Source organism: Gavialis gangeticus, unplaced genomic scaffold (assembly GCF_001723915.1).
Source record: "Gavialis gangeticus isolate Ggan-Ray unplaced genomic scaffold, GavGan_comp1, whole genome shotgun sequence".
Lineage (NCBI taxonomy): Eukaryota > Metazoa > Chordata > Crocodylia > Gavialidae > Gavialis > Gavialis gangeticus.
This window is the reverse complement of record NW_017729011.1, coordinates 505,568-531,975: the sequence shown is the minus strand read 5'-3', so window position 1 is coordinate 531,975 and position 26,408 is coordinate 505,568. Positions and strand designations below refer to the sequence as shown.

The window sequence follows — 26,408 nt, the reverse complement described above, 5'->3', positions numbered from 1 at the left end:
GTTCGATTTAATGAAAAAGCAACAGTTTTGCCTCAACATAGATCTGTGTTAGAACAAATCCAAGGACTCTTCTGTGGAATATCCTCCCAAGATCAGATTTGAAATAAACAGAGCAAAAATACAGCCAAATTTTGTTTAAAAGAAATGGAGGGATTGAGTAAAATTTGGAATATGGCAAAAACTGGTGCAACAAAGATCTCCTAGATATTGTCAAGAGGGGAAATTGCTATTTGTTCACATTGGTACATAATAGGGAGCCATTGTTGATGTTCTGATAAATAGCCTGGTCCACAATCATATACCAATCAAAACAGGGCAAATGCAGAGATGGATGGATGGACGGATGGATAAACAGACAGAGGGGACCGTCACCATCAACATTTGCAATAGGTTATGCTCGGTTTGATCCACTTCTAAGCCTATTCTATAAGAATGTCCCCACTCCCATGCTGATGTTTGCGTGGATCTGCTGACATCAACAGCAGCATGCCTAGATCCATGCTTCCTTCCCATGTTCCTTCCTTTAGGCACATGCTTGCTACTGGCTCACTTTCCATGTCAGCCCTGCCATAACCCACCTCTGGAAAGCCTGGGGCAAAGTGCACTGGGAACACCCCCTAGTAGCAGCATGAAGTGTGAGCCTAGAGGAAAGACGTAGACCCGTGCAATGAGCTATGCCCTGAGTGCTGGCAAGCAGCCAACAGGAAGAAGCCAATAGTAGAGGGAAAGCATTCTGCCCTCTGATATCTGTCACAGCAACCTGCTTGTCCCTGTAACAGGAGCAATGCGCTCAGATGGCAGTGAGAGTTGATAGCAGCCCTCCAAGGCAGCTGCCTGCAGTTTCCACCCAAGACGCGCTGTCATAGCATCATAGAACAGTAGGGCTGGTGGGACCCTCAGGAGGCCACATCTAGTCTAGGCCCCTGCTCAAGGCAGGATTAGCCCCCTGTTGATAAAGGGCGCTCCCATTCCCCGGGAGGGTTTTGTGGATCACCTGCTTGCTTGGGACTCTCCCCCTAATTCAGAGGCTTTTGTCTCTTTGTGTGTCTGCAGGAAGTTGGCAGCATCATCGGCAAGGTAAGAGGTGGGCATCGTGGCCATGCTCCAGGGCTCTCTGCAGCTGTGGGACTCTAACTGCCTTCCCTGTTCTTCTCCTTGCAGAAGGGCGAGACGGTAAAGAGGATACGAGAACAAGTAAGTTGTGGGGGAATACCAGTGCCTCTCCCCACCGGGTCTCTCCCTGGGACAAGCCAATCCCTCTGGAGCTGACCAACATGCCTATGGCAAAGCTACCATTGGCTCAAGAGTACATGCCAAACCTCTATCCCTCCAACCCCATCTCATCCCTGAAGCCCCCTCCCCATAGCCAGCCCAGTGGTGACTAGGCTGGTCTTTGTCAGATGGAGGACCAACCAGGGGATGCTTCTCCCACACATGGCTCACACATCCAAAGGGTTAACCTGCTTCCTCGCACCAGAGCACTCTGCTACTGGTGACCTAGGAACAGGGAAAGGTGGGAGCCCCAAATGTGTTGGTAAGGAGGTGGTGTCAGTAGTCTTTCAAGGTTTCTTCTATCATGTGCAGGCAAGTTTTAGGGAGACATGCTATGGAGCTGTGAGCCTGGGGTAGCAACAGGTTGTGCACAGGCTGTTTGGGGAGACAGGGAGATGGGTGAGTGGCAAGAGAATTTGCTCTCTACTTGGGCTCTGATTATACTCAGTTATTGAGGCAGAATTGCTCTATGGGACATGGGCATTGGTGTTAAGCCACCCTGCCTGTGTTTGACCCCCTCATCCCACCAGCAGGCACCTTTGTGGAAATAAAGCCAGTTATACTTAGAATAGTCCTAGACTTTGCATCACTGATTTCTCCTCCATTGGGACCCCAACATACAAGGCAACAAACATAGGAAACCACTTCAGAAAGGAGCACTCCTAGTATTAAAACAGAGCACAGGAGCCAGAGAAAGAAGCAAGGGCATATTGCACTTGGAGTACCACCTACTTTTAAAGTTAGAGGAGAAAAACTAAAGGAGTTGTGAGGGCTAAGTAGGAACTGGAAAAGCAAACAGCTGTAGGGCTAGTAATGAATGCCAAGCAATGCTTTAAACAGAGTGGAAACAGGGAAGGATCTGAGCTTGGGGAGGGGAGGTAAAGGGAGCAATGGAGCAATCAGGAATAAAGGGGACCATAAGGAAATTACAGAGATGCTAAAGGATTTCTTTTAAACCGGTTTTCATCATTGAGGAGGCATATGCCTAGCATGGCCCTACTCCAGTCTGATAACTAGGATAAGGTACTATCAAATACTTAGGTATCTAAAAAGAGGGGCTGGAACACATTGATATATTAAGGGGCAATGAGTCCCAGATGGTACCTACCCAAGGGTCCTGAAGAGACTGAAAGAAGTATCTTTAATACTAACAAAAATGTGCAAGCCCTTATTAAAATCAATTATTCTACTGGAGGTAGTGTGAGGAATTCTGGGAAGGACAGACCAGCAAGCCCTGCTTCAGTGCCTGGTCAAAGGCCTTCCCAAATCTAGCAGCCAATCAGGCCAGCATGGTTAAAGCAAAGTGATGTGTGGCCTTGTGTCCAGCTATCTTTCATCCCCAGCCCAAATGACCATGTACCTATTTATAGCTGAACCTACAAGAGGCAGACTTTGGCATGCATGGAGAGCAGAGTTTGAACTCCTGCCTCTGAAGCAGTAAGGAGGCCCCCTAATTATTCTGCCATCTGTCCCACTTAGAACCAGGTAAATTGAAATGGGAAATAAACATTGGATTTCAAAACATCTAAATGACCCTGATGTGATGAACAGAAACAGAATGGTGTGAATAGGTCATGTATAAAGAAGATCTGGTGGAGAAAACGTATTTGCATTTTCAAAAGGTCTTAGACATGGCTCTTCACATGAGGCTGGTAGAGAAGCAAAGGGCTGAAGTATTGGCCTGGATAAAAAAGTGTCAGAGCCAAAAATCAAGGCGTAAAACTAGTTGGTCACTTATTCAATGCAGAGCCAGGGTCAAACCCATTGGATGGCCATAGGATGGGATGGAGAGTACTGAAAAAAAAAAATGATTGTATGTATCAAAAGGGAGCCCTTTCCCTGGAGTTCGGTGTTCTGTTTCATCGCCGCATCTCAGCAGAGGTACAGCAGGAAGAGACAGGGCTCAGAGACAAGTGGTAAGGCACCTGGGTAAATGTCTGTAGGAACAGCTCTCATCCTGCCCTCTGGTTTGCTGTCCCAGAGCAGTGCCCGGATAACCATCTCTGAGGGTTCCTGTCCCGAGCGCATCACCACCATCACTGGATCCACTGATGCTGTTTTCAGAGCTGTCTCCATGATCGCTTTCAAATTGGAGGAGGTATGGCCCCTACATCCTGCCTTCACCCTGCAGGGAATCTGGCTGCCAAGGACCCAAGGGGTGGAGGTGGGAAGGAAGCTTTAGACCACACTTGAGTGGCAAACAGAGAATGGCATTAGTCAAAGATGTCAGGTTTGGGGCCATATCTGGTGCCGGTGTAAGTCCAGAGAACTGATTTACACCTGCTGATGATCTGAGCCCTTGTTCTGCATCTAGATGGAAAATCAGGCCCCTCCTGTTTCATCTCAGCCACAAGCTTGTGCTAGACCATAGTCGCCAGCCCCTACTTCTCCATCCCAAGGGCTCAGATTTCATCCTCTTTGGGATCTCTTACTCCTGCTGCTCTCAGAGTGACTGGCCCAGGCAGAGCCAATTTGGCCTGCCAGCCATTTGTCTGGGCTTGCATCCATAAAGTGATGATTCTAGCCCCGAGGCTGAATGCTTAAAATGGTCACTGTGGAGCAGGGGATCCGAGCTCAGGGGTGAGGGAGACCTGAACAGCATCAGTAGCGGTTCCTGGCAGAGAAGTATCAGGGACAGACTCCACTGAGCACATCGTGCCCCTGGGCTGATGCTACACGTTCCTTCCCCGTGGCGTGTGTCTCTTTTCAGGACCTGGGCACTGGAGCCGCCAATGGAGGAGCTGTATCCAAGCCACCGGTGACACTGCGGCTCGTCATCCCAGCCAGCCAGTGTGGCTCACTTATTGGCAAGGCAGGTGCCAAGATCAAGGAGATCCGAGAGGTAAGGGCAGGGGGGGCTTGACCAACTGGGCTCCAATCTTAGAGGTTGCTTGTGTACTTCCTGTGCCTTCCTCACCAGGCACCACAAAACAAGGCTCCTGCCTTTCCTACATAAGGTAGTTGCAGTTATATGAGGAGGTCTCTGCCCTACATGGGCTCACCGCCAAGCTTCTTCCAAACGGAAAACCTGGGTGTCTGTCCTCACTGTCCAGTGCAGCTCATGGGTCAGGGCGTGCAACAGATCCTGCTGTGCCTGCTGTTCTCTGCTTTGCAGGGAACAAGACTCTGTTACAGAGACAGCTATTTTTGGCTGAGCTCTTCAGTGCAAGCCGTCACAGCTCGGGCTTCTAGCTTTAGAGGCTTCCAGTTCATTCCCTGCTGTGTCGGCCAAGTTCATGGCTGTCGCACTTACTCCTGGATCTTGAAATATGTATTAAATGGGCAAATTTATGGAGAAGTCATGTGAAATCTCTCACCTGAAATCTTAACTCAGACCAAGTTAAATGTGCTTGTGATGCACCTAGTAAATGTTAAGCCAAATCAGAGGAGAATAAGGGGGCAGAGGTGGGCACAGACCATGGGGGGAACTGTGAGGGGTATTCAGAGGTGAGAAACAGTTACCTTATATCCTCTTCAGCCCCACACAAGTCCCTCAGGCTACGCAGCAAGTGGGGGGAGACACTTTCTGTTCCAGTGCTGAGGTGCTGGAGGAAGTGTGCTTGGCACTGCCAGTGCCTGCTGTGGCTGTGTGGAAGGCACAGTCCACACTTGCCCCAGTGCTGTGTTCCTGATCCCAGCTTGTGTGCAAAGGAAGGGAGCCCAGATGCCATCCCCAGCCAGCAGCCCTCCCAGCTGCCCCAATCAAGTTGTATCAAGAAGTGGGGCACCCAGCACAAGATGCGTCTTGAGCACAGAGCCTGTGTGAAGGCACTTCTCTCCTTACAGACCACGGGAGCTCAGGTCCAGGTGGCAGGAGACCTGCTGCCAAACTCCACCGAGCGAGCAGTCACAGTCTCTGGTGGGCCAGATGCCATCATCCAGTGTGTGCGGCAGATCTGCGCTGTCATCCTGGAGGTACTGGCTGCTTTGGGCTTGTGGGGACAAGCTCAGCCCCCAGTCTCCTGGGCCACTGCAGAGACTGAGAGATGATCCCCACTGGCCCTTCCGCAGAGCTCTGCAGCCCAAGTTATCGCTGATGAAAGTTCATCTCCCGGGGGTTGGTGGTGGAGTTAGCCGTGTTGCGGGGTTGGCTGCATGGTCTCAGCTGAGCCACATCATGACACCTGCCTAGCACAGCAAAGTGTGACGCAGATATGCTGGGACGGCTCTCATGTCCTGGGAGTCATGGTTCTGGGAGATGGGACAGGCCAGTCACAGTCACAGCTGTCCCTTGAAAGGGACATCATCCTTCTTTCTGGCATCTCCCTACTGCCCCACTCCACAGTATGAGTGCCATGACAATAGAGTCACAAGGATGAAAGGAACCTCAGGGGTCAACGAGTCCTACACAGATGTAGGACGCACTATTCCTAAACCCTCCCAGACAGATGCTCATCCAGCTCTCTCTTGGAGACGTCCTATGAAGGAGATTCCACAGCTCCCTGGGCAGCTTGTTCCACTGTCCTACTACTCCACCAGCGAGAAGATTTTCTCCTGAGATTTGAACAGAACCTGCTCTGCTGCAGTCTTAACCCACTGCCTCTCCCCTGCCCTCTGTTGTGGCTCCACTGGGGACGCATTAACACAATGACATGTTCCCCCAGGACTCAGCTGGTTTTGCCAATGCATGAGTCAGTCGCACTATTTCCTCCCGCTTACTTCAGTGCTAATGGCCGTTCCAACACCAAGGTCAGGACCTTCCAGATGGGTGAGACCATTGCATGCAGCTGGGGGCTAGGATGTGACCGAGCTCAGGGGGCACTGGCAGAGGAAGGGCTTTAGGGTGGAACCTGGCTCATGCGATTTCTCACGTGAGAACATTTCTCATGTGATTTCTTCCTGCAGTCACCTCCCAAAGGAGCCACCATTCCCTACCATCCCAGCCTCTCCCTGGGCACTGTCCTCCTCTCGGCCAACCAGGTAAGGGGCAGCTAATACTTTACAGGAAATCTCCCATTCTCAGTAACGGAGACACAAATGTCTTCTTCTCTAGCCTCCCCGCCCCAGAAAGTACCCTAAGGCATTGGGGCTGCTTCTCATAGCTGTTCAGAAGGATCCAGAGGTGTAGGTCGTAGCCGTGTTGGTCTAAGGACATAGGCAGACACGGTTCTTTGGGTGAATCTGATATCTTTTATTAGACCAACTAAATAGTTGGAGAACAATTTTTAAGCAAGCTTTCAGGTTCAAAGACCCTTTGTCAGGCTAAGGAAGTTTGAGCAGTTGATGTAAGGTAACTTCCTTAGCCTGATGAAGGGATTTTGAACCTGAAAGCTTGCTTAAAAAATGTTCCCCAGCTATTTAGTTGGTGTAATAAAAGCGATCAGATTCACCCAAAGAACCGTGTCTGAAGGATCCAGAGGCATCCATGGGACCCCCTCAGACCTGCCCCACCTCAAGTGACTCCCCCCTGCCCTTACGGAGACTAGGAAGGAGCCCTCCCTTCAAGGGGTCCAGGCTGGAGTCTGGAAAAAGGAGTCAGGGGGCAGGACCAGGAACCAACAAGCAGGACCCAAGGAACTAGGAACAAACAGGCAGGAACTGGGAATCGGGAGTCACCAGTCCAAGGCTAGACAGGGAGGCACCTGTCCTGTTGAGCAGTCTGCTGCACACTGAATGACCTGCTGCTTGTAAGTAGGCACTGACAGGCATCTGAGGCCAGCTGGGGGTAGCTAGGCCCCTGGCAGCCAGGTCCACTCAGGGGACTAGGGCCAACTGGGGGCAATTTCATCTGCCTGCTGCCCCAGCTCCTGTCAGGAGGCAGCTTGCCCAGCAGACTGCTGCTAGTTAGCTGGGAGATTAGGGATGCTCGGTGTGAGTGGCCAGCGGTTGTCACCAAGGGGATTCCAGCCAGCACCTGGTGGAGGTTCTCAGCGTCATCCGCTCTCCTCCTCCTCTCACAGGGCTTCTCCATGCAGGGGCAATACAGTGGTGTGTCGCAAGCAGAGGTGAGTCCCGCCTTGCATCCTCCGCACTGCAGGGATGAATGTCATCTCAACAGTGCAAGGCAATGCCTGAAGGAACCCGGGGGCCAGCCTCTCCCAAACCCCCTACGCACCGATCCTAGCCCTGAGCTATTACATGGCTGTAAGACTGGGCTTGTAACAGTCTCTGGCAGGTCACCTGGAAACAGTGCGTCACCCATCTCAGTGAGGAGGTGTCTCCTGGGGGGCGTCAGGCCCAGCCCTGCTATCACGGCCCTGGACTAGAGCCAGCCTGGGTGTCAGGACAGGCTGTGGAGAGCATGCCAACTTACCCCAGGGTGAAGCTAGCCCCTCGTGTTGTTTTCTTCTGTCTGTCTGGTTCCTTTGGCTTTCTCAGCACATCCCATCTCCTGTGTATTCTTCCTGGTGGGTCTCCATGCCTGCCCGCTCCCCAATCTCTTCTCTGCAGATAGCCTCCCCTATAGAGAGTTTTGGCTCCTGCCTCTCAGCTTGTTGTGGGCTCCAGTGATAACTGTCTGACTGCTGGGCTAGAGGCCTTTCTTTGCAAAAGTGAGGCCCATTATGATCCACCCTGATAGACATGGGGAGAATCTGAAACATGAGCTGTTCAGTGTCACCAGCCCTGGCCATGGTCTGTGGTTCCTCTGTGATTATGAGACACAAAACTCTTGCCCCAGGCAGTCCTGCTGTCCCTCCTACGTACGATAGCTGATGCTGGCTCAAAGCCAAATGGCTGAATGTGGTGACCCATCTGCTCTTTGGTGATGGGCAGCACAGTGACTGTTGCCTTCACTCTCCTACCTTCCTCCCCTGGGACAGGTGACAAAACTGCAGCAGCTCTCTGGGCATCCTGTCCCTTTTGCCTCTCTGGGTCAGACGCCCTCCATGGTACCAGGTGAGGAAATGGTCCCCTCCCCTGGCTTTCCCAGCTACTCTTGCCCTGAACATCCCAGAACCCGCTACACTGGGGTGGGACCAGCCAGTCGGGATCTCCTGGTTGTCCCAGAGGGGCAGCATCTTGGGCACTGTGGCTGGAAGGGGAGGCTGGGATTCCCTGGGGTTGCCAAATAAACCAGCTGCACAGGACATAGAAGCACAGCCAGTTTTTTGAGGCCTAGGAGAGGAAGGAGCCCTGTTGCCCATGGACCCAATGCAGACATGGGATGTCTCAGCCCATCCTAGTGCAGCGAGGCTGGGAGCTGAGGATGGGCCTGGGCGCTGTCTCTGAAAGACAGGAGAAGGTGGGTGCATTGGCCTCTGCAGGGCCAAGAGGGACTGCTGCCTACGGGCAGCCAGGAGGTGGTGTCAGGAGAGCTCAAGGCCTCTGGCTCCCCAGCCCAGCCATGGTGGGAACAAAACAGGGCCTGGCTCCGGTGTCTCCAGAAGAGCTCCTGTCATGCTGCTGTCTCTCCTTCTCCCTTCAGGCCTGGATGCCAACCCCCAGAGCACCTCCCAGGAGTTCCTGGTCCCCAATGATGTGAGTGCACTGTGGCCTGCTGTGCACTGGGCCTGAGACTGCTGTAGGGCTGGGCGCTGGCCCCAGGGGCTACTGCTGATTGGCACCAAGAGAAGGGCTCAGTGGGTCTAACCTCAGCCCCTGGCACCTTCACCTGTGGGCCCTGGACTCTGGAGGGCAGAAGGAGGCAGTGCCCTGAGCAGAGAGCAGAGCCTCAACCTCAACCCCAGCAAAGGAGCTCTCCCCTGCCCTGCCTTAGTGCCCAGATGTGGCCCCTGCTGCTGGGATGGGGCAAAGCCAAACCCTCGATGCAGACCCTGGGCATCAGGCTGGGGTGGTATCCCTTGGTATAGACCCTTCTCTCCAGTTCCCCTGGGGTGAGGCAACACCCCAGTGCTGGGCTATATGGGGAATCAGCCCCTTCCCTTTAAATGTCCTATATCCCAGAGCCAGACACCTCTGCCCTTCCTGCTCTCCCAGGATGCTCCAGCCAGGCTGGGTCACCAGTCCCCCTGCCACCGCTGCAGTCCCCTGCCACCAGGCCAGGCTCCAGCTCTGCTCGTGGCCTTGCCCCTAGGGCACATGTGCAGAGCAGAGGGCGCCGCGTCGCCAGCAGAGAGGAATGCACCCGCACGCCCCACGCCCGCCCCCAGGGCCTCATTCCAGGCGCCGGCCAGCACAGAGCAGCCTCTGTGACCGGGCAGGAAGCGAGGGGGCCAAGGCAGAGCTGACCTTTATTTCTGCATGCCCCCTCCCCCCAGTCAAACCCCACTGCCTGGGGCCTGCCTAAAAGTGGCCTAGACAGAGGGCACAAACTGCAGGCCCCACTTATTCCTGATGGTGCCTGCCTCAGGCCACCGCTGCTCTGCACGGGGCACGGCTGGTATGCAGGGTGCCCGGAGCTGCCCACCGCCTAAGGAAACCGAGGAAGGTGCTGTGTCTGCAGGCTGCATGGCTCCCAAGGTAGCCCCTGATGTAGGGGAAGGGTTGGGGCAGGCAGGGCACAGCTGCCAGCCATAGGGAAGTCTGCGAGTTGCTCAGAAAGCATCGCCTGCATCCGCCATCCCCCAACAGCCACAGCCTTGTGCTTAGAGCCAGGTCCTGCTGCCCCCTGAAGGCCAGAGGGAGTATTTCTGCTCCTCGTCCCTCCAAGGGCTGGGGTGGGAATACTCCTGGGCGCCTCTTCTCTCCATGCCCCTGGTTCTGCCTCCATCGCCAGCACTGCCTCCCTGCCGCTGTCTGCTGGGCCCCCCAGACACTAACCCAGCTCTGCTCCTCCTCAGCTCATTGGCTGCATCATTGGGCGCCAGGGCAGCAAGATCAGTGAGATCCGGCAGATGTCTGGGGCGCACATCAAAATTGGGAACCAGACAGAAGGCTCCAGTGAGCGCCACGTGACCATCACGGGGACCCCAGTCAGCATCACCCTCGCCCAGTACCTCATCACTGCCTGGTAAGGCCCAGCCTGCCCGAGGGGGATGCTGCGGCAGGGGGCAGCAGCCTGGCCCTGAGCCAGATGGAGGGGCAGAAGCAAATTTCTGAGGTGCATTTGCCCCTGGGGCTGAGGGGTAAACATGGGGTGGGAGCTTCTGGTAGCAGCCTGACATTTTCCACCATGACCCACGTCTATGTGCAATTTCTCTGACATCAGCCTGCTCACATGATAGGTGCCTGCCACATGGGGGACTGGGCTGGGTAGTCCTCACTAGTGGCCTTTGAAGCATCCATTTTGTCATGGTGACCTCTCTGCGGTCACTCCTCCCCATCCCACGTTTCCTATGAGATGTGAGACCAAGTCCTGACTACTCTGAAGATGCCAGGCCTGGCCAAACCACCCCGTGGGGTATTCGCTTCTGCTCCTCCAGCAGGCTCAGCGGCAGAGGCTGTTCTGCACTTCCCTTGCAGGGCACAGACCCCAGGGCCACGTTGCTTCTGCAGTGGCTGCATTTCAGGGCATAAGGATCCCCGTAGATCAGCTCTGGTCAGGATTACACAACCCGGGGCTATACGTGCTGATGTCTTGCCTATGCTAACAGGTCTGCTCTTGCTAGACCTGGCGAGAGACTTCCCCCCAGAGCTCTCAGGAAGCCGGGTCCGAGCACCTTGGGTCCTTCACAGTGGAACAGCTTGGGACTTTTGCTACGCACAATCTTGCTGAGACAAACCCCCATGCAGAGCCTTCTATTGGTTTACCCTAAGACTGTTTCCCATGGACTTAAATTGAACCAAGAGCACCCACACTGATTTTTGGCACCGTTTAACCACCTCTGTTTAAAATCCAGCTTAAACAAAGGGTGGGAAAGCCGCATGTGCTCAGTGCAGCTCTCTGGCTCCCTGTTTGTGGGATGGTGTACAGCAGTCTGAGCCGGTTTAGAGTCTGGCTCACGGAGCGGGTTCTCCAGGGCAGAGACTGGTGCTTTCAGATCCAGGTTGCCTCCCTCTGTTGTTCCAGACACGGGCATGTCTGATCCCACCCAGTGTGCATCTCACTCCCTCTTCTTCTTTGTTCCTCCAGTTTAGAGACAGCCAAATCTACCTCCCAGACGCCCTCTGTCTCCAGCCCTGTTGACCTCAGCATGACTTTCTCTCAGCCCCTCAGCCCGGCACCAGCCCCAGCGCTGACAGCAGTAGCTGCGCCCCCTCCCGCCTTGCTGGGTGCCCCCTATGCCATCTCCCTCTCCAATTTCATTGGCTTGAAGCCTGTCCCCTTCCTGACGCTGCCGCCCTCCACAGCCACGGGGCACAACGGCAGCCTGACGACCTACACGACCAAGATCTCCACAGCTAATGGGACGAAGAAGGCAGAGAGGCAGAAGTTCTCCCCGTACTGAGGCCGATGGGCAGGAGGGTGGTGGGGGAAGAGGAGGGCAGGAAGGAGGCTCAGGATGCCCATGCCTCACTGCAGGAACCAGAGTCCATGCCACACCATGTAGCGGGGCTGAGCAGCACACCAGGGGAAGGACCTTGTGGAGGAAGGGGACAGGGCCTGTGAGCACCCCAGAGCTCTGCAGCACTGAGCTCATTAGGGCTGCTGGTTGCACAGCCTTCCCCCACCCACTCCTCCAAACCTAAAGCCCCTGTGTGCCAGGGGATGTTTCAGCCCTACAGCCCCAGTTCCTACCAACCCTACCCTGAGGAGGGCTGGTTCTGCCCTCCCCCTGTCCCCCTACCCCTAGAAGAGACTGACCATGCCCACTCCTCCCCCTAGTTTCCGCCCCCTCCCATTTTGGAAAAGCCCATCTGTGTCCCCTCACCCTCCAGATCCCCCTGCAAGAGCTGACTGCCTCCCCCCACCCTGAGCCCCCTGCCCCATGCTGAGAGGGGCTGTCTCTTCTCCCACACACCCCCATGCTTTAGGTCTGTTAACTTTAGGGGATGTTACCCAGCACCACCCAAACTCTAGTAGGAATTTGGGGGTAGGTTTATTGCTGGGCTGGTTCGTGCTGAGGCCAGCATAGGTAAGGCACATCTTTAGGCTATTTCTAGGGTGTTTGGGGGAAGGGGAAAAAGACTGGAAACTGTAACCTGCTGCAGGCTCTCTGGGACCTACTGGAAAGGCCAGGACTGGAATTGTTCAAACACTGTGCAGGACTCAGAGTGTTTTTCATGATCTCAACCCCCCGACTTGTACCAGCCTGGAAACTCAACATTAGTGGCACTCAGTGCCCTAGCCCCATGCACCCCTGGCCCAGTCCTCCTTTCAGCCCAAGCCTGTGTGGAAACCACTTGTTGTTGCCCTAACGCTGGGAGGGGCCCTCAGGCAGATGGTGGAGGATCTGACAGGGCACTCTCCTGCAAAAAGGAGCCCATGTTCCTGCTTCCTGGAAAGCACAAGGGAAGAAGGGAAAGCAGGGCCAGTGCTCAGAATATCACAGTCCCTGTCCCCTGTCCTCTGCCAGGGACCCTCACACTGCGCCATGACACAGTGGCTTGGGTCTCCAGGCAGGACTGAGGGCAGATTGGCTATGAGAAGAGCAGATGTTTGTGTGCCTTGGACTAGCCTGGTGGCTTAGTGGCTACAAGAGAGTTACAGATCTAGGCAAACAACCATTGGCTAGTGAGGAAGGCTCCTGACCTATCAGGGAAACAGCCTGTGGCAGGATCCCAGCACTAACTGGGTTCATTTGCTCCTATTGGCTGCTGAAGACTAATGATTGCACGGAGCATCCAATTAGAGCTGGTTATGTTTTGTCCCCTTCCACTGTGGTTGCATCGAGTGAATCCTAGCCAGGCTTTCCCCGAAGGAGTGGCTCCCAGTCTCCACACTCCTGGGGCCCATTATTTCCCCCAGGGCAGATGACACCTCGGCCTCTTCTCTGGCAGCAAACCCATCTCAAATGCTCCTTCCTTCTCCAGTCACTCACATAGCTCCAGCCTGTGGGCATCTACTGCCATAAAGCAGCCGGGCCTTCCCCTCTCTGGTGATGCTGCCCTGCGGCTTTCTCACAGGAGGGAGGGAGAAAAAGAGAAAGGGCTGAGCTAGATCATCCCTAGACCTCCTCCACGGGGAAGCAGGTGCATGCTAAAGTGTCCAGCTGAGTTGATGGCCCATGCATTGGTGCATGGACACCCAGCACAGAGACTGATGCCTCCATGCTGGGGCTCAGAAGCAGCACATGGCCTGGCCAGTCCTATGTGGGACTCTCAGGTCAGGCAGCAGCACTGCTGAACACTTCCCGGTGGGGCATATCTCCACTAAGGGCATGCTTGCAGCACGGCTGGGCATGTTCCACCTGGAACCTGGCTAGCAGTGACAATGAGCCAGCAGGGGCCTCGGCACTGTCTAGCAACCCAAGAGCAGAGCCAGGTGCTCAATGGGCTTGTCCCACGGTGACTGCTCATGCTGACACGGTCCCGTGAGTCAGGCAACCTGTTCCTGGTCTGTAACCACTGGGATTCCAACAGCGCAGTCCCCACTGCTGAATCCCAACAGTGAAAGCAGCATCCACAAGCCAGATCCTCGCTGATGTGAGCCAGCACCACTCCCCTGAAGCTGCTCAGCATCTGACACCCCAACTCCATCAGGCCAGAGCCCAGGTGCTCCCTCCAGCAGAGACCGGGTCACCAACTCTGTACCCTGGTTGGTACAAATGTGTCCACCCTATTCCTCTCTCACTAGTGAACAAACCTGAGGCAACCCCATCAGAGAGCTCCCCCTCCCTCACTGCCTCACGTGAGCCGGCACTGGCCAGCGTGGGAAATGCTGTACATATGAGTCTATATTTTTTCCTCCTTTGTAACTTATCACTGGTTTAATAAAAAGACAAACTTTGCCAACTTGAGTGTCTGAGGGACTGTTGGAGCGGCCAGATGCAGAGAAAAAGTGCTGCTGGTTTGGATCCTGTAATGCTGGGTGACCCCCAGGGAAGGATCATGGTACTAAGGGACACAGGAAATCTTGGCAGGGAGCTTGGGTAGAGATCCACTGGGAGATATGGCTTGCCTGTGTGAAAGGACGAGGTGGAGATTGGTGCCAAGATAACAGTTCGTTTAGCCACATATTGGGTGTCCCTGCCTGACAGGCTGGCACGCAGCAAAATGCTCACAGCCATTGCCCATGCCCTGGACAATGGCATGGGGACTTTCAGGCTGGTTTGGCAATGTGCTGACTCTCAGGAATCTTGATGCTTTCCTCCATTCTCTGGCTCTTGGAGCGATGTCAGAAAGAGGCATCTCAGCAGTCATTTAAATAGAAAGTGAGTTTCTTCCCTGTTATGGAGAAAAGCTTGAGACCATGTTTCAGATCCCACCTCCAGATGCCAAAGCCAGAAGAAAGCAACTAAAAAGAGCCCAAAGCTACTGCTTTTGAAACTGTTTTTAAAGCAATGTCATGAATGTTGAGGCCTGATTCTTGAATGCCGTGGGTTAGTAATACTGGGAAAAGGCCAGTTCATCCCAGAACCAGTCTTCTGTGGCTTGCAGTCCAAGGGGTTTATGGGACCTGAGGGCTTCACTGCAAGAAATGTTGGGAAAAGAGACTGTGTGCAAGGGTTTGTTCCTTCTCAGGGTATGACTGCTACAGGTGGTCAGGGCTTGAGCCCAAAGAATCACAGCCCGGAGAATCAGGACAGACAAGGGTGTGTGGCATGGGTCCCAGCTAGAGTCAAGAGCAGGAGGGTCAGGAGGCTAAGGTCAGGAAGGGACTGGGATGTAGGCGATCAGCCTGAGTAGACCATGAGCCAGCTGGGGTCAGGAACAAGGGGCAGGGAGCAGGACTGGAGCCATAGGAGCTGGAGCAGGCTGCTGTAACTGTAGGAGTAGGGGACTGGGACATGAGTGATTACAAGATGAGCCAGGAGCTGGGCTCTGGACTGGAGTGGGGAAGCTCAAGGGGTCAAGGAGCTGGCAAAGAAGTCAGGAAGCAGGACCCAGAGAACAGGAACCCGGGAACAAACAAGCAGAATCCAGGGACTGGGAAAGCATGAACCAGCAGGCAGGGCTCAGGAAGCTGAGCTCGAGGACCCAGCAACCAAAGGCCAGACAGGGAGGCCAGCCTGCTGGGCACTGAACTTGCTGCTCCCTACAAGCAGGAAGCCATGTCCATGCATGCAAGAGGAGCCAGCTGGGACAGTTAGGCCCCTGGCAGCCAGGCCTGCATGGGAAACCAGGCTCAGCTGGGGGCAATTCAGCCTGCCTGCTGCCCTGGTTCCTGACAATCCTCAGCAACCCTGGGATGAGGATTCTGCTGGTTCTGGGAGGGGACTTGCAACCAGCAAGAGGTTGTCAGGAGCTGGGTAGGGGCAGGAGAGGGAGGCCTCAGTTCCCGATGACCAGCAGCTCAGCTCCTGGGCTGGGCAAAGCCTGCTTTGGGAAGCTGAGGGGTGGCTGCTTAGCAGACAACAGGTGCTGCCCTTCCCTGAGTGCCATGCCTGTGTCGAACATGAGATTGGGCAGTGCAGCCTCATCCACTAGGCTTTGTGCCTCCAGCTTTCATCATGCACTAGATCCTGGTCAGACATGACCCCCTGCTCACCCCTGACCAGGATGTGAGGCAGAGCGAGGAGCCCAAGGAAGGGCACTAGCTGGAATGTGCACCCCCCTCCAGCAGAGCGCCTGGCAGGGCATTGGCCGATGTTGTGGTTGGGATCATCAAAAATGTCCCAAACTTCTGACTTGCCTGACAAAAAGCTTCCAAGAGCCATTGCCACAGCAGCCACCATTCACTTATAACCACACCAACTGGGGGCAGTGCCCCCAAGACAGGCTTGCTCCAGCAGTCTGCTGCCTGGCAAAGTAGCTGCTGCAATGGCCCTGGTATTAGAGGTGGGGCCTCAATGGCCACGAAATGGGCACCCAGCTGGGTAAAGGCCCCTGGAGAGACAGTGGCAGCCAGCCAGCTGGGTGTTGCTGTTCTCCCTTGAATTAACATAGCAAACGGCCTGTCCCAAGGGGGCAGGGCCCTGTGGCCCTCAGCAAAGTCACCTTCATCCCAGAGCCCATGGGGACCTGGACCAGTTTGGGATGGTCACTGCTCAGGAAGGTGGGTGGCAGGAATGGAGGAAGACACAAAGGCAAGGGTTTGCATTTAACCCCTTCTGTGCTGGTGGCCTCTTTGTGAGGTGTGGTCGGCCCTTCACCCTCTCCCCCGTGAGCATGCTGTATATTGGAAAGGGGGATCTCTCTTCCCTCTTCTCCCCTCCCCGCAACATTGATTCAATCCAAACTTCAGCAACACCCATCTAGGGGCAGGAGCTCCCTGGTCTAGCAGGAGATGGGCTGAGCGAGCCAGGTGCTGTGGTTGTGCAGAGAGGCCCAGGCTGCAGCGTGATGCAGGGAGGGAGGGAGGGGGGGGCAGAGGCCAGCAGATAAGAGGGAGAATGCAGCTGCTTTATCAACAGCATTTGGTACAATAGAGGAGCCAGCCGGAGGCTGAGATGGCTGCCTCCAGCACAGCCTGTTGCTACGTGAATGGGCAATGCGACCTTTCCCTTGCCTCCTGCCACATGCTCCAGGTAGGGACTGTGGGGCTTGGGGCCAGTGCTGGCTGCCACTGCAAAGAGCAGGTTTCTTCCTTACTCCCAGAGCCAGCTGGGGTTTGGGGTACCCACAACTGGCCAGTTCAGGGGACATTGTCAGAGCTCGAGAGAGGCCATTTGACCTCATGGATCACTCCCCACCCCGACCACCGCCGCTCTCTGGACCCCCCGTCCTACAGTGTAAAGGCTGCTCGCTCTCTCCACAGAACAGGGAGGGACCCGGCAGCCAGCAGGTGGGGGCTACGTCCCAAGCAGGGGGGAGGTAAAGCGGTCTGCTCTCCATGGAATAGACCAGGGGCCATGGCAGGGGAACCCCAGGTTCAGTGTGAGCCAGGGAGCTTCCCACACACGTGCCATGGGCAGCTTGCACCTACCTGGCTGGGATGTCCTACTTTCTGCCTCCACACAAGTGTCAAAAGCCATGGACTGGATGGAGGGTGGCATCTGGCCTGCTGGACTCAGATGAGGGCTGGAGGGTTTGGAGACAACAGAGAGGGAGCAAGAGGCACATGAAGACCAAGGAGGCTCTACTTGGGGGCTACGGTCGTGGCTGGGGAATGGGAGTGGTTGTCCATCAGGACAGTGCCTGGGAATGGCAGGGAGGCCTTTGTGATCAGGACATGCGTCCTCTGGTGATGCATGCTCATGTACTCTTCCCCTTCACATGAGAAAAGAGATAGGGCCCTGGACTAATGGGCCGATGGTCAGACATAGTACGGCACCTCATGTTCTAAAGCCCCTCTGATGTGTCACCAGGCAAAAAAAATAATAAGCGGTTGGTATAAAATCCTCCAGGCTGGGTTTTCTAAGTGGGTGATAGGTAGCCAGCTCCATTCCCTCCTGGTCCCACAGGCCCCATCCCAGCTGCCAGCCCAAGGCCCTTATTCTCCACCCATCAGTGATCCAGGGGCAAGGGTAATTTTTAAACTGTGGCAGGAGCTGGCCCCTCTGCTCTTGAGCCTTTCCACTTCATCCAGTACACCTCATCCCTCAGTGGGATCCTGGAGCCAGAGCCGTGCTGGGGGTTCATGAGGCACAACCGAGTTCAGCTCACTCCCCAGGGCTGGTAGTGTGTCCATTTGTATCAGTAAACACGGGCTATGACTCACCACCCATGCCCTGGGACTCAGTTCCTGGTGTGATAAGATCTGGAGGATACCTTCTGCTGCAGGAGAGCACAGGGGGAGGTAGTCTTCCCCCTGCTCCCCTTCCATGGACCCATGGGGAGGTTCCAGGATATGGTGAACAACCCCACACAACACACATAGCTCCTGATAGGGGAGGATGGACAGTGTCTGTGCTGAGGATCAGGACGAAGGTCTGGCTGAGGTCTAGGAGGTTCCAGCAGCACTAATTATGCTGCCCAAATGCCCACTCCCAGCATGGACACACTGCACCAGGGTGAACTGGGGCTGGGAGCTGTGTGGCTTTAGCTCAGCTTGTATCCACATGCAGACATAGTCTTACACCAGCATTGCCTGGCTATCCTAGGGCTGATGCTGGCAGTTGCACCAGCAGTTACAATGCCCCAGAGGAGGTGAGATTTTGGAGCCAAAGTCTTCTGCCACTGATGCTGGGTGAATCATTTCACCGTGCTGCATATAAAACTAGGATGATGATACAGGCTTGTGTCACATGGGAGGGCTGTCTAGCTTAATTTCTCTCTTTGCAAAATACCTGGAGATAGTCCAGCCTCAGTCACACAGAAGGCTCCAAGCTGGTCAGGTAAAATCACTTGCACTGTTGCACACATGTTGGGAACACCTGAACATCAGGGTAGGGAAGGTATCTAACCATTTACCATCATGGTTATGCAGTGGCATGTTACACCTCCTTTGCATGTGGAGAGTGGAGAATGGGGCCTTCTCAATGGCTAAGGTAGGAGAAATGGACAATGTGGCATTACAGGTGCTTTACAACTTGAATTCCCAAAGCAACCTAGTCTCCCATTTCAGGAAGACAAGGGGATCTTGGCAAAACCCAATCCAGTGAAGAGTTTGGGCTATATGTGACAACTCAACAGCGAGCAGCATCTGTCATGGCTTCCTCATTTCTACTACTGGAGACCCTTTACCCCAGAAACACCCTCTGCAGCTCTGTAGTCAGATCTGTCAACAAGCAGGCCCATTCCCTGGTGTGGCCAGGTGGAGAGATTGTGAAACATCGCATGGAAGCAGCCTCTGTCAAGCAAAACCAAGCCATGGCTCCAAGCTCTGTGATCAAGTCTATTAATAGAAATCGGTTAAAATCGCTCTTTAAAAAATACATTAGCAGTTAATTAAAAACCTATTACATGTAACCTCAGGCAAGTCCTGCTGTGTGGGCAGGGGAAATCCCCACTCACCGGCACCCGGTATTTAGGGCTGGTTGTCTCTATAGAGAAAAGCATTAACCTTTGTACTGCAGTGGGCTCTGAGCCTGGCACCGAACTCCTTGCTGGTGTGTGATTTGATTGTGATGGCTGCAGGCCAGGTATTACCCCTGCCATGATCCTCATCTGTTACTACCTAGCACCCTGAAACATGGCAAGCCTCCTATGGTCCCTGAAACTAGGGGCATTACCCCACAGATGAATCTGGCCCCCACCATAAGGACACCGTCCCTTCTGCGCTCCATGGCAACCTGCATTTGTCTCATCAAGTCATTCCAGAGGCTGCTTTCACTTTGGATTAGGCTGAATGTGCATGAGGTGCCCCTAGGCAGGCAGGAACTGGCTCCCTGCTGCTTTCCACTGGCTCCCACCACAGCTTGGCACAGCAGCTTCACCTGTCCTGTTTCAGACCTCACAGGCTTTCGAACAGAGCTCTGCTTGCCCAGAACAAGTGTCTCAGATGGCTGCCTATTGAAGTCCCTTTGATGGCACATTCTCTGATCCCATGGGCAGGCACAGCTCTGGGGTCAAGAAAGTGAATCCACACTGAAACCCTCACTCCACAAGAACAGATAGGGCCTGGCTACCCCTCACTCACAACTAGACCTCATTAGAGCTGCCTGCCCATCCCTGCTCCTGGAATTGCTGATCTGTAGATCAGAGGGAGGCACGGTGATCTACAAGACTGAAACAAGGGAGAAGGGGACAGAAGGGACCCACAGACCTTCTCCCCCTCTCACAACTATCCAAGGCACTGACTCATTAGGTGACCTCTGGTGACCTCTTGATTTCCCTGACAACCCATCTAGAAGACAAGGTTGTGGCAGGAGCTCTCCAAAAGCTCAAAAGCTGCATCTGGAGTGCATGATGAAAAGCGCTTGGAGAAGAACAGGATTAGCTCTCATAAACACCCATCCCTCTTCCTTGCACCCTCCTGTTGGTTTTCCTTACCCCCCTGTGGAACAGCATTGCCGAGTTAGCTTTACCCTCCCATGCTCAAGAAGATAAATCCTCTCAAATGCATCACCCTTCACCAGATCAGAAAATGGCCAGTCAGGCCTTCCCGTGAGCTGAAACCCCACATCAATCCTCCTTGCTGCAGCAGCCAGGATGCAGACCACAGTGACCTGATATCCACCCTAACCCCTGTCCCTTCTCAGTTGGTTTCTTCTGGGATTTGACCTGGAATTCTGAAGCCCATCATGGTCTGGTCCACCGTGTTCCTGGGGCTGGAGTTGATGTAGCTGGACTGGGTCTCCAGTGTGCAGCCAGTCCTTTGTAGGAACTGAAGGAAGTTCTCATGGATAGACTCCTCAGGACTAGAGAGACAGAGGTCCTGGGTCAGGGATCTGTTGAGGCAGTTCCTCCCCAGTCTGGACAGCTCTTCCCGTATCTGACGGTTCAGTAGCCCATAGAAGAAGGGGTTGATGGCAAAAGAAGAGTAGGCAAGCCAGGTAACAACAATCTCTCCAGGGCCCCCGGCAGGAGTGACTGAGTTAACAGAGCAGTGTAAGTGAAAGGAGAAGAATGGCAGCCAGCAACACAGGAATTGGCCCACAATGAGTACTAAGGTCAAGGCAGCCTTTCTCCCTCCAAACACCCGCTCTGGGGACAGCCGGGGAGGCAGGTTTCTGGTCGTGATGATAGTCACTTGGCTGTTAATGGAATCTGATCGTTGCCTGGGAGTGGCCGTCCAAGAAGGGACAGGGGCATGCTTCAGGGAAGCAATCCGGGCCACTCTGTAGATGCTGCAGTAGACAGCAAAGATAATGAAGGTGGGCACGATAAAGCAGAGGGTACTGAAGACAATGACAAAGATCTTCTTGTGGGCTCCAGGGCTCCAGTACACAGTGCACTTACTGGCACTGGTGGCCCCATTGTCTTGGGGCCATCCCACCAAAGCCAAGACTGTGATCAGGACAGATTTAATCCAGATGAAGACCACCACAGTGACTGCCAGCCCAATGGTCATTTTGACCTCATACCTCATTGGGTGGACAATGTAGTAATACCTCTCTACACTGATGACTGAGATGGTGAGAATGGAGGCGCTGATGAAGCAGATATTCAAAAAGATCAGGGTCTGGCACTCTGCAATGCTATAGATCACCCTGTTGAAGCATGAGGAGCTGGAAATGATCCCCAGTGGCATCAGGAAAATGGCAGACAACAGATCTACCAGGCAGAGATGGCAGACGAAGACAAACTTCCTCAGGAGAGGGGTCTTGAGGATAACTACCATCACAGCCATGTTGGCAACCAGGGCTATGACATTCAGCAGGACCATGAAGAAGAGGCCGACAGCCTCCTGGAATGTGGAAACCTCAGCTGCTGAAAAAGGGCCTAGCCCCTGAGTAGCATTGAACCCAGTTCTGTTTGCCATTGCACCCGACAGCTGATTCCAATTTCCCAGCACCTGGACAGCAATAACCACTTGTCACCGCCTTCTAGAAGCAAATAAACCCATCACCATCTTCTTCACAGGTACGTCTTCTCTCCTCTGTGGAAAAAGTGGGAGGAACAGAATGTAGAAGAATTGTAAATGAGCAAGGAGAAAGCCTTACAACTGATTCTGACCCCAAATGACCCTGGGGATGGTGAGAAAACGTCACCTTTCTGGGCATCCACAGAATCCCATTTAAGAGCAGTTCTGTGGTTCTAGCGTTGTTGGCTGTAGCCGTGTTGGCCTAAGGACGTACTCAGGTAAGGTTCTTTGGATAGATGTGATATCTTTTATTAGACCAGCTAAACTATTTAGATATCACATCTACCCAAAGAACCTTGCCTGCATTCTGTGGTGCTAGTCCTTCAAGCCAACAAAGGCCAGAGAGATTCAGGAGGTGGCATAGGAAAGAGCAAGGCCAGAAAAGGAATTACAAGCCAGCCTGGTGAGCCTTCTCAGAGCTACAGAAATCAATGCACTGTGACCTTGTCTATCCACCTGTGTATGCCACCTTTAGAGATGTTCAGGACCATAGCCAGACCTTCCAAGAGACATGAGCTCTGGCTGGCTAGGACAGTTCAGCTACATTGTGTGCATCTGTCCTGCTGCGCTGGGGGAGCACTATATGGCTGAAGCTCTTAGAATGGGGTGTAGACCCCCACCTCAGGGACCAGTGAACAACAAGCTATCTAGTTTGACCAAGGCTATTTAGCATTAAGTAATCAACCTAGGCTGGAGTGAAACTGGTAACCCACAGGTACCTGGCTCCAGATCCCATCTGAAGTCTGGGAGGTGAGTAAAGGGGGACTAGAGAAAAGACTGAGTTATAAAGGAGGGGCGTCAAACATATGGCCCATGCACTGGATTCAGCACATTAAGCCATGCCACCTTGCCTGCCATGCTCCTAGAAGAGGTGGGAATTGGGGGAGGGGGGGAGTGGCACTGCCAAAATCCAAGGTACAGAGCCCCATTGGGACACATTGGCAGTTGTGGGGCAATGGCTGCATTAACCCCCACAGCTACCTGGCATTGCATGCCCCATCACCACATCCAGATCCAGCCCATGAGAAAGCCCCCACAGTCAGAATCCAGCTTGTGGGGATAGAGAGAGCAAACCAGTTTGACACCCCTGAATAAAGGCTATGAAGTCTGGAGAAGAGTGACTGTAAGCATCAGTATAAAACCAAGGGGTCTCCAGGAGGGCAATCCCTCAGCAAGGAGAGGAAACCCCTTCCAGACCAGGCACCCACTGCCCAGGAAATGCATAGGTGCAGCAGGCTGCCAAGACCTCACATTAGGCAAGGGTCACTGAGGGACTGGGCACTTCCTAAGCAGCCAGGATACCCAGAGGCTCTAGAACGAGAGGCACGCATGTAAAGGAGGTTCCAGCTCATGCTTCTGGGCATAAACCAGTCATTAGCTTCTGCGGGGTCAGGAGGTTTCCTCCACTACTCTGAGTCAGCTCATGCTGGGTCCTGGTGGAGACAGCATGCTAACCCTGCTGAACCCCTGCCTGATCTGACCTGGCCGTCCCTGGGCACCCATGGCAATGAACTCAGGGCATATGTGTGCGTGTGTGTGTCCTCAATCCTCACTTTAGATTTGTTGTACCTAGAAAGGGAGATCACTTCTCCCTAACCTTAAATGGCTTTGTATAGTTGAGGGTGGAGACTTGTCTATTGCACTGTGGGCAGAAACCCCTACAAGAGTCTACTACAGCCTCCCAACTGGAGGATCTCAGCTACACACAATTTCATGGAGATGGGGGATTTCCCCTTAGCTTGCTCCTTTGGCCTTTTGGCTGAGGGCAAGCAAGACTCAGGGGCATCTGAACCCCAAAGCCTCTAGGCTTGGGGCTTGCATGTAGGATGCCTGCCACAGATCTGGGAGTATCTGAAGCCCCAGGCTGAAGAGTCTAGGAGGCAGAATACTTGCTGGTGGTAACATCACATGGACCTGAATGACTGAGCTCTGCTTGGTCAATGGAATCTGGAACTGATTTGACTAATTTAACTTGAGACATGAAATTAAAAAAAAAATCCAGCTGTGCTGCTGCTGTATCTATATTTCTACACACTCTCTTCTGACTGCCCCTAGGCTGCCCTGGCACATCCTGGGCTGAGCCAGTCCTGGCCTCAGGCATCCAGGGCTGGTTGGAGACCCCTGCCCAGGTTACACAACTTTAATTTTTCTGGAAACTCATCTGGGCTGCTCCTCCAAGGGGACTTTCACAATTAAGGATCAAATGCATTCCAAGGGTCTCTGCAGGGCTACAAATCCACAGGCAGCCTTGGAAAGTGGCCAAGGAGGCACTGACATTTCAAGCCCCTCAGGAGCCAGCTTGCAAATTAATTGCTACTTCAAAGTTGGAGCAGTGTCCAGATGAACTCACCCACCTGGCCCCTGGCAGCTCAGATGAACTCTGCAGAACTAGCTGGAAGATTCACCTATCCACAAGGGTCCAGTTGTGTTGAAGTTTATGGCAAACATGGGCTGGTTGGGAGTCACGCCCCTATCATCTGCAGCTTTCCAGTTCAGGACCTTGCTGAAGCCAATGCAAGCTTTGCCATCTGCTCCAGTGGCTACAGCAGCGTGTCCTAAATGCTGAGAGGGAGCATTATTTTCTCCCTTTTTTAACTTAAACATCTCAAAGTTGCTGCCTGTTCTGGAGCAAGAATTGGTCCATGTGACCATGGCTGAACTGCTGCTGGTGAGTACTTGGGGCTCCTGGGGTGGTGGTGGGGAGAATAAGTGGCTTTTTGCTGAGATAAGCCATGCAGATACTTTGTGGCTCTTCAACATGCCATTTTTCTGCCCTAACATCAAATCTGATGCTGCAGCCTGTCTGTGCTGCTTGTCTCCAATGGATGCTCAGCCTTTGACCTGCCTGGACAATTTCTAATCAAAGGCAAATTTCCAGCAGAAGCTGCCAGGTTACAAAGCCCCACATGCTGTCTGCCCTGATGCTGGGCATCCCAGAGCCCCCTGCAGCAAGTCTGTGAAATTGACAAGAATGTCAATTTCACAGGTGCTCTTAGCCACAGAACTCATCAGAATGTCAATTTCACCCAGCAGCTGCTGGGTCCAGGGGATGACCTGAAGTGTGGGTTCTGGTTGAGGAGACATTTTCATGCTGAAACCAAATTTAGAAAAGGTGACATTTCCTGCAAACCAGAACCCAGCTTTTTGCTGGTTGCTACTCAGAATATTGTGCTTCCCAAAGCTCTGTGCATGAAGCTGTAATGGCAGCACTACAGAAATATCACCCCAAGCCCCCTCCAAACCAGGAGTTGGCAGCCCTGCAGGAAAGGACTGTCCTCTCAGAATCCTTCCTTAGCTATCCTGTTTCCCCTGGCTTTCAGATCCATCCCCTGAGCAATGATAAGGGAGGGGCTCAATTCCCAGCTGATTGTTCCAGGATGCCCTCCTGGACCCCTTTCCCTTTCTCCCCCCATTGATCAGCTGCTCCAGAACCAGACAGTGGCTCTAGTACAGCTTCCGAGGTGCAGGGAGATCTCCCACTGCTCATATTCTTTGGATTTCCATGATTCAGATCCTGGGCCAGTTCCCTCTGTGTTCATAGCCATGGGTGCTGCTGAGGGAGGGTTTGAGGCATGAGGTTCTGAGGTCCCACGCATGATCTGGAGCAGAGTACAGGGCAGGGCAGGGGAAACAAGGCAGGCAAGAAGGGGGCCTATGGGCCATGCTGGGTTTGGGTAAGTTGCATAATGGCTGGTCGGGGGAGGCTTTGGGGGGAAAGTTGGGCTCAGAGGGCTGAGCAGTGTTTAGGTCTGGAGAGGAGTGGCAGGTCAGTGCAGAGCAGACTGTCAGAACAGTGGTGATGGGTTAGTCTGGAGGGCTGGCTTGGCCAGGGGGTCAGTGTCACTGCACATGAAATGTCTTCTGGTTTAGTCTGAGAGCCAGGCCAAGTGTGCAGAGGGGTTTGGATCTGGGGCAGGAGGCTGGGGTTAGTCGTGGCTCCGTCTGATCCAGCAGGACATTTGGGATCTGAAAATCCATGACCTTTGGATGGGACAGGGTGTCCAGAGTGCCCAGTTGTGCCCCACATGCATGCAGGGAACAGATGGGGACATGAATGGCCCTGGATGGGTGCAGACTAGGGCCTGCTGACCTGAGTAGCAGGACACTCCTCAGCCCCAGTGGCAGATAGAGGGATGTACCTAACTGTCCCAGCAAGCTCCCAGGGGTATGCAGCGCTCTTAGGGCTGGGAGTGCTCTGATTCTGCAAAGTGAAGACCTCTCTTGCCCTTGGTAGCTGGTGATGCCCCATTCCCCCATGTAACACAGTGCTGGGAAAACTGCTTCATCCAGCCTGAAAAGCAAGCACCCTGGTCCAGACAGCCCCTGTGGTCAAATCCTCATGTGCCACATTTAGTAGGGGCAGTGCCGGTGCTCCCTGGTCCCAAGACTCCCTGCTGGGCTGCAGCTGTAGATTGAAGGTGGAGCACCCCTGAGTCTTCAACCTGCACCTCTGAGTGCCTAGAGTTGATGTAGTTTGACTGGGCACCATCCATGGGGTGCCAACATCTGGTGAGCCTGACACCATGGGGTCATTTGGTACCAGTCACTGTTGTTGGGTGTTTGCCCGCGAGAAACTGGACCAAGGCCAGAAAAACCCTCCAGGGGCAGCTTTGCTGTCATGCACACGGTATATTCCCCACACCAGCCCCCATCCAGAGCACTCCATAACACCTCCATCTTCCCCAGGGAAGGGTGTGCATTCATGCCAGGAAGGGTAGCATCCATGCCCCACACTGCTGGGTCAGTTCAGCCCCCACTTAGATACAGTGCCTTTTTCCCAGCATCCCTTCCCCAGCCACTTCAGTGCCATGCTTGCCTGTGGGTCCCCTTGCTGCAAGTGCCCAGCAAACTCCCTATCAGCAGTGCCCTTAGAACAGCTCCAGCTCTATTGCCCAATCTGTCCCCA

At 53.9% G+C, this 26,408-nt stretch overlaps 2 protein-coding genes across 2 annotated transcripts in view; one reads left to right on the top strand and one right to left on the bottom strand.

The window, feature by feature from the left end:
- The window catches only part of PCBP4 (poly(rC) binding protein 4), a 46,611-nt gene extending 32,664 nt beyond the window's left edge, over positions 1–13,947 (top strand). Inside the window, exons 3-13 of the mRNA XM_019510335.1 lie at positions 1,054–1,077; positions 1,162–1,194; positions 3,254–3,370; positions 3,983–4,114; positions 5,059–5,187; positions 6,118–6,192; positions 7,173–7,217; positions 8,034–8,109; positions 8,639–8,691; positions 9,954–10,123; positions 11,186–13,947. Coding sequence (XP_019365880.1) covers positions 1,054–1,077; positions 1,162–1,194; positions 3,254–3,370; positions 3,983–4,114; positions 5,059–5,187; positions 6,118–6,192; positions 7,173–7,217; positions 8,034–8,109; positions 8,639–8,691; positions 9,954–10,123; positions 11,186–11,501 — 1,170 coding nt within the window. The 3' untranslated portion in view covers positions 11,502–13,947. The remainder of the gene's footprint in view (positions 1–1,053; positions 1,078–1,161; positions 1,195–3,253; positions 3,371–3,982; positions 4,115–5,058; positions 5,188–6,117; positions 6,193–7,172; positions 7,218–8,033; positions 8,110–8,638; positions 8,692–9,953; positions 10,124–11,185) is intronic.
- A 4,919-nt stretch (positions 13,948–18,866) lies between these two features.
- GPR62 (G protein-coupled receptor 62) lies at positions 18,867–21,720 on the bottom strand. The gene has a single exon (XM_019510334.1). It carries the CDS (start codon positions 21,398–21,400, stop codon positions 20,174–20,176), a length of 1,227 nt encoding a protein of 408 aa, XP_019365879.1. The 5' UTR covers positions 21,401–21,720; the 3' UTR covers positions 18,867–20,173.
- Between the last annotated feature and the right edge of the window lie 4,688 nt (positions 21,721–26,408).

What these genes read in the sequence shown, in the direction of transcription:
- GPR62 (XM_019510334.1), bottom strand. Translation starts at nt 21,400, where the DNA reads ATGGCAAACAGAACTGGGTTCAATGCTACTCAGGGGCTAGGCCCTTTT.